The 6958-nt window shown below is 44.9% G+C and overlaps 3 protein-coding genes across 3 annotated transcripts; all 3 read right to left on the bottom strand.

The window, feature by feature from the left end:
- Positions 1 to 2357: 2357 nt before the first annotated feature.
- CCR75_005271 (uncharacterized protein) lies at positions 2358 to 4064 on the bottom strand. Its single transcript, XM_067963353.1, has 6 exons — positions 3656 to 4064; positions 3295 to 3586; positions 3121 to 3234; positions 2993 to 3056; positions 2820 to 2894; positions 2358 to 2751 (listed from the first exon to the last, which is right to left on the bottom strand). The coding sequence occupies exons 2-6, from the start codon at positions 3345 to 3347 to the stop codon at positions 2650 to 2652; spliced, it is 408 nt and encodes a 135-aa protein (XP_067818076.1). The 5' UTR covers positions 3348 to 3586; positions 3656 to 4064; the 3' UTR covers positions 2358 to 2649.
- A 933-nt stretch (positions 4065 to 4997) lies between these two features.
- Positions 4998 to 5180, bottom strand: CCR75_005272 (uncharacterized protein; the record flags this gene model as incomplete). The annotated part of the gene is made up of 1 exon (XM_067963354.1): positions 4998 to 5180. The coding sequence occupies one exon, from the start codon at positions 5178 to 5180 to the stop codon at positions 4998 to 5000; it is 183 nt and encodes a 60-aa protein (XP_067818075.1).
- Positions 5181 to 5215: 35 nt separating this feature from the next.
- On the bottom strand, positions 5216 to 6856 carry CCR75_005273 (uncharacterized protein; the record flags this gene model as incomplete). The annotated part of the gene is made up of 4 exons (XM_067963355.1): positions 5216 to 5990; positions 6061 to 6260; positions 6325 to 6436; positions 6506 to 6856. The coding sequence occupies 4 exons, from the start codon at positions 6854 to 6856 to the stop codon at positions 5340 to 5342; spliced, it is 1314 nt and encodes a 437-aa protein (XP_067818074.1). The 3' UTR covers positions 5216 to 5339.
- Positions 6857 to 6958: the final 102 nt, after the last annotated feature.

Genomic DNA, 6958 nt, shown 5'->3' with positions numbered 1-6958 from the left:
CCTCTACCACTCCCGGCAGACTGTTGGTAATCCATATCTATGGACTTCGTCTTCGGATTTCCCGAAGACGACCACAAAAACAATGGAATCCTTGTTTTTGTAGACTGATCAAGCAAGATGGTACATCTTGCTGTTGTACCAGAGTCAATCACGGCTCCGAGTTGTGCCCGTGTCTTTATCGACACGGTATGAACTCCACGGGTTACCCCGTGAACTGGTCTCAGATAGAGATCCACGATTTACGGCGGAGTTTTGGCAACCCGTCTTCCAATCTCTCGGAACACGTCTGACTGTGTAAACTACTGATCATCCGGAGACAGATGGTCAGACAGAACGCGTCAATCGCGTCCTTGAAGAAGAGTTTTGTTGAGGTTACGTCCAATCGTATCCGAATTGGAGCGAGTTTTTTACCGCTCGTCGAATTCGCTATCAACTATTCGGTGCATGCGTCTACAACGGAAACACCGTTCTTCGTGAATGACTTACGCTATCCCCCGCATACCCACCCGATTAGAGGAATCCTCTAGTTTAAGGGGGGGTGGACTCGCACGAGCAAAACCATTCCTGGCTCATGCTCATCACGCGTCGAAGTTAACAGCGACGCAAGTGATGTCGATGTCGAAAAAAACGACATCGAAGACGAGAATGATTTAATGGCAGTACGCACAAAGCGTACTGAAAAAGACAAAACAAATGAGTCAGCAGAAAAATTTCTGCTAACTCGAGAATCAATAATCCATTGCGTTCAGGATTCTATTGCTAACGCAGTGGACCGACACAAACGGAATGCAGACAAACATGGAAGAGCAAACGTTCATTCATTAAAAATTAATGATCTAGTGCTACTCTCTACGGTACCCTTCCGTCAGTATGACGAGACCCATCTGATGCTTCAGAAGGCTCATCGAAAAACACGCGCCCCTGGCGCCTGTAAATTGATTGCAAAACGTCAATCGCGTCACGCATCGCAATAGAGATACGAGCCCTTCTCTCAGGGCGAAAAAAGGGAAAAGACATCCCCTTTACCCTCTTGGAGTTGTCAACACAACACGGACTGGGATCACCCCACGTGAGGAATGGAAACCTAGCCTCACGTGACAACCGATGCAATTTATACTTTGCACAGGTTAGAGTTCGTTTCTCAAACTTAACGCGATTCGCGTTAAGTCTTTGAAGCCAGGCCTCGCGTCCAATGTCTTTGACATTGCGAATGAACGCGCTCCAGGCTTGCATAAGCGAGACTTTATCTCGCTTATTGTTGCCACTAAACCATCGATGCTTAAGAAAAGCATCGAGATAAAAATCTTCCTCAGCGCGAAAGTTCTTCGCGTTGGGATCAAGTCCATGTAGCTTTTTCGCAATAAATAAGGGATATTTATTGTGAGGAGAAGTCTCTCCGGACAAGCTATTGATGAGCCTTTCTGGCAAAAGCCACGGCTTCTTCTCAGGGGCGAGATGAGACATTTTATTGTCTCCACTCCCCTGAGTTGTACCCACTGAAGAAGGAGTACCACAAGAACTTTTATTACGATGGCTTACGCCGTCGTCATCACCTTGCACAGAAACACGTGCAGGTGACCGTACGGGAGACGGAACGGGCGATGAGGGATCATCCTCATCGTCGGAACCAAATAGACTATTAACTCGTCTATCAGAATGAGCACCCTCATTCGAAGGCTCATAGTCAGCCGCCTGACGTCTATCAGGCGACTGTTGTATTCTCCCCGAGTTGGCCATTTCGTCCGACTCGCAATCGTAGTCGACCTCCAAAGAGGAGTCGTATTCACGTGGTGAATCACCACGTCACCCGCAACATCTAATGAATGTTGCGCGAGTAGAAGATGCTACGGCCGACGGAACGTCAGCCGCAAAATATAACAGTGCGTCACACGCGGCTGCTCGAACCGCAGCCGAAGGCGCAGCACTATCACTATCAACACCCCGCACGATGGAATTTAAAATTATGATTCTGACGAATCAATATCATTTTAAATTAAGTGTTCACATAGTGGTGACCACTCCATCCAATGACATAAGTAACTAACTATTTCAAAATTAGATAAAAGGGTATTTTACCCATAAAGTAAATGTACCACAACAACGGTTCTCCAACCGATGTGTGCGTAATTACATGGAAAGTCGCAGGGGTCGTAATGATGGTCTGCTGTTTTACTAACCACAGAGGCCTCGTTAACATTGTGATAGAGCTCGTCGAGCTCACGCACATTTTGACGAAAAAAAGACTAGCCACAATATAAAATGATATCTTGCCTCAGTCAATGCGACTTACAAGGAAGGCAGCTTTGCCAACAAGAATTTTAAGTCCAATACGATGAGGAACGGAAGATAAGACTAAATAATTCAGCAAAGTGACTTGCATTATTTTGCTTAACTTTCAAGTAGAAGGATTCAAGCATACTCGAGTAAATCGCACTGATTCAACACTCCTCCTTCGTCATGGAAAATGCAAGCCACCTGTAATAAATTAATGGTCCTAGTGTCATATTCCTCCGCTCTCTTTTCGTTACAAACTAACTATACCTCTTGAAGTATCGATTCGCGTGCCGGATCATCCGAACCTAGCCTTTCCTGACTATTTGTATTTGTAGCGACAGATTAGCACTAAAGTAATAGCCGCGACAATTTTCTCTAATACCTTGTTTGGGCGATGTCATGAGCTCGTCTTATCGATTCTTTCAATTTTTGCAGCCGCATGGTAGCAGCTTGATACTCACGACTTGCTTCAACCAGCTTTAAATCCCAATAAACGACTATGGTACAAGGATACAATGAAAAAAAACAATGCGATCAATTCAAACCTTTAAAGTGTCGCGTTTTGCACTCCAGTCGTCGATGTATGCAAGAAACAGTTCCTGGTCGAGAAACTTGCTAAACTGTAACTTTAAAGCACTCGAGCAGATCATAAAAGAATCCTTCGTCCGTGAAAACGTGAATGTTCGTCATCATTCAATTCATCTAGCTCCATTCGTACCTTATTAGCAGCGCGCTCAAATAAAGTAAGCCGAGTCAGAAACTTTGCTGCGTCTTCAAGAGCACTACACAGCAAAAAGGCGATGAGATCTGTCAATTGTACTGGAGCTCTACGCAGAGTTCGTTAACCTGTGGATACTGATTTCTCCACTCTTGAACTTCGCAGCTGATTGCACAAAAGCGTCAATGTCCCTGCACTCACTTGTTGTAAACGTGGATTCCACAGGTTGCATGTGAGCATTTCTGTCAGGTTGTTACAGAAATTTACTCAGTGAAGCCACTTATTATATGCAAGCATCGTACGCAGTCGTGATGGCTCTGCAAATTTCAAAGTGTGGCAACAGCATTGCTGACATGGACGTCTCGATCGTCTGAATATCAAAGTGCAATTGTTTCACCTGCTGCAAATGTTCGTCTATTTTGTCCTATCAAGATTCATACGCAATTTGCCCTTTGATACAAAGTTCTGCTCACCTTGCAAAGCTAACTTGTAATCAACCGTAAATTGCTCAATGGCATATTGGTACTTTTCTACGCGCCGAGAGTGCGAGTTCTGCAGCACTTGAACCGCCTTGTCAAGAAATTTTGTCAGATACTGTACAGCCATCAACCGTCCGTGAATATTTTATACAATGGCGACACACAGTACATCAAGCTTTGTTACATCTCGTTTTTTCGTAAGAAGCATACATCTGGCTGCACCTCGAGCGACAGCAATTTTCAAAGTCTTTGTGTGACTGGACAGCGACTCCATCGACTGATGCAATTTAGGGAATGTTTCTAAGCCGCTGGACAGTTGGTTGAATTCTTGCAATGCGCTCAGCAAAATCGTGAGCTCGCGTTCCCCCAGAAAGTATGGTACAAGCATCACAAGACGCTCGAGACGACTGGAAATGTATGTCAAAGGGTCTACAAATATGGCGTTTGACGGTAAAATGGAGGCTGTTGCCATGATTAGCGCACGCTGCACATTGTGGAGGTCTTGGACAGCAGTTTGCAAGCAGAGTACAATGTCGCTAAGAGCGAAGCGGTACTTATGCACCAGCAGCGTCTCAAACTCGCGTACCAGTCCAGCAACTGTAGTCATATTTTTTTCGGCTAATTGCAATTTGATCTGGCAATTGGAATCAACTATAAAATTGAGCTCTCAAACGAAATATTTTGGACATCCTCAAATTTTGTTATAGCAGAAATAGATTCTTTCCGGATACATAAGCCAAGACAGATGAGCAAACAGATTTTTAATTAGATAATTAGGGGCTTTAGCGATTCCCTAATTTAATTTAGGTCAGTTGAATGACCCTATTTTATATGACTTTTTAATTCAAACAGATGTGTGGCTATACCAAACAAAAGGGGGGTGTTGCTTTACTGGCTCCCTTGTTTTTTACTTCAAAAGTGTTGTGCTCTGTTATATTCTAATATATCATTACGTCTTTGACGACACTGCATTTGTATCGTGAACACTGACTTGCTGTGATTATTGATACGAAACAACAGGTGTTCGCGACAAGGCCAAAAATTAGCAAGGATTAAACATCTCTACGACTTTTCAGATCTTTGTCATTTATTATACAAAATTTGAAAGGACAGAAGACGTTTATCACGTGATGCTTCCGTCTTTTGTCAACTAAAAACTTTTTGTCAGTATAGTTGATTCTACCTAGTTCGAAATTGGCTCAAACAGATTCCCTTTCTTTCAACAAAAAAACATTGGCAGAAGCAGCAGTTTAAGGTTTGTAGTATGCTTGCGTACAGTTACATACATGCAAGGTGACGTCTCCATAAGCAACGATGAAGTTGGGGACTGGAAGGAATCGAGGTGCTACTAGTGCCCACTTTTGAAAGCTGACGGGGTGGGTCCAAATTGTTGATAGTGTCGTCAGGACTTCGACTTAGTCAAAGATACCCAACCAAGCTGAAATTCTCTTGAGCGGAATGTCTGTTCATTCAATATCAGTCTAGCGTTGGCAATTCGTAGTAGCAGTTGTAAGTTATAAGCCCTGTCAGATGTCGACGGCGAACACACGCACTGAGCTATCGCTGCTGGCTGCTGCAAGCAATAATTCATCAATACAAATCGTTGGACGCCATGCTAGACGTAAAACTGCAGAAGATGGTGACAATTTCCACTCCACATTGCCCACTGAAGTGCAGATTACTGCGGCATGCTCGTCCCTACCTCTCATGATTGTGAAAAAGTTGATTAGTCGCAAGATATGAATAAACATGCAAGGACCAAGCTTCTTTTATACTCCTTAGAAAAGAATTCATCTTAATCTACTTCTATAGTGACGGGATATCCAAAATCATAACATTTTCTTCTCCAAAGATGATTTTTCCGACTCTCACTGGTGCTTTATAGCACGTCGCTCACGTACAGCAGCAGCTAGATCGTGCAACACCATGACGGTAGTTTCCCAGCCCATACAAGCATCCGTCACGCTCTTGCCGTATACAAGAGGCTCATCAGGAGTTAACGACTGATTGCCTTCTTCGATGTTAGACTCGAGCATCACACCGACAATGCGGTAGTCACCACAACGCAATTGGTCGGCAATATTAGCCGCAACCGTAATTTGATTCTTGTGCTTCTTTAGCGAGTTGCCGTGAGAGCAGTCGATCATGATGTTGTCCACCAAGTTTGCCTTGAGCATGCGAGCAGACGCGTCATCAACGTGCTCCTTCTCATAGTTGGGGCCAGACTTGCCGCCACGGAGGATTAGGTGGCACATGTCATTGCCCGATGTTTCGACAATAGCAGCAAGCCCTTGCGAGCTGACACTTAAGAAACAGTGCGAGTGCTTGGCAGCCACAACGGCATCCACGGCCAGCTGTAGATCACCACCCGTGCCATTCTTGAAGCCTATAGGCATCGACAAACCTGAGCAAAGCTCCCGGTGCAATTGGCACTCGGTGGTCCTGGCTCCGATTGCACCCCAGCTGACTAAGTCTGATATAAATTGAGGTGACATCGTGTCTAAAAATTCGCAGCCAGCCTATCGGATCGCACAGATTAATGTACATTTAGTCTAAAAGCTTCAACACACTACATTCATTGCAACTCACGGGTAAACCTAGCTCGTTGATGGCAGCAAGCAGCTGACGCGCGATATGAAGACCTTTGTTAATATTGAACGATCCATTAAGGTCTGGATCATTGATCAAACCCTTCCAGCCAACCGTAGTGCGGGGTTTCTCAAAATAGACACGCATAACAATCAGCAGGTCCTTGTTCAGCTCTTTCTTCAGCTTAAGCAAGCGCTCAGCTGCACACAGATCGCCACTGAAATGTAAGCGGTTGTACAATGTTGTCAACAACCTGCGAATTACCGTAGTCAATGGCAGCATCTGGATCGTGAATGGAGCAAGGACCCACGACCACCACAAGACGATCATCGAGGCGACGCAGACAATTGGCTAATCCCTGACGCCCACGATTAATCTGTATCAGCAATATGATATGCGTTCATTATCTCTACAATAAAGATATACATTGATAGGAGCACTCTACCGTCTGGACGATCTTTGTCGTGAGCGGGATCTTCTCGATTAGGATAGCGGGCGGGATAAGTGGTCGGATTCCAGCAATACGCACATCCATGATGGCCTTCTTGTCACTGATTTTTACGTCCTCACTAGCGGTGCCGCTAGGGATGCGCAAACGGCGGCGGTGTTCTTGCTCCATTGAGGTCTTACTGCGCTTTTCGAGCGAGAGGCTTCGCACCTTGCGCTGGGGATACTCGCGTCCAAGTAAAAATCCCACGAGCCCCATGCTACTTGCTGTAACGAGTGTCATAGTAGCAGCTAGGAGGCCCAAACCTAACGTGAGAGAGGTCGACACTTTATCATGGTTTCGAGACATTGCAACTCGCGAAAAAGAATGGTTCTCACGTTTGGTAACCAATAATGTTTGGAAGACAAAATATAGCACTTTGTAATCAAAGATGCACCAATTGAAAACTAA

Source organism: Bremia lactucae, linkage group LG6 (genome assembly GCF_004359215.1).
Source record: "Bremia lactucae strain SF5 linkage group LG6, whole genome shotgun sequence".
Taxonomy (NCBI): Eukaryota; Oomycota; class Peronosporomycetes; order Peronosporales; family Peronosporaceae; genus Bremia; species Bremia lactucae.
This window is presented reverse-complemented; position numbering and strand designations above follow the sequence as displayed.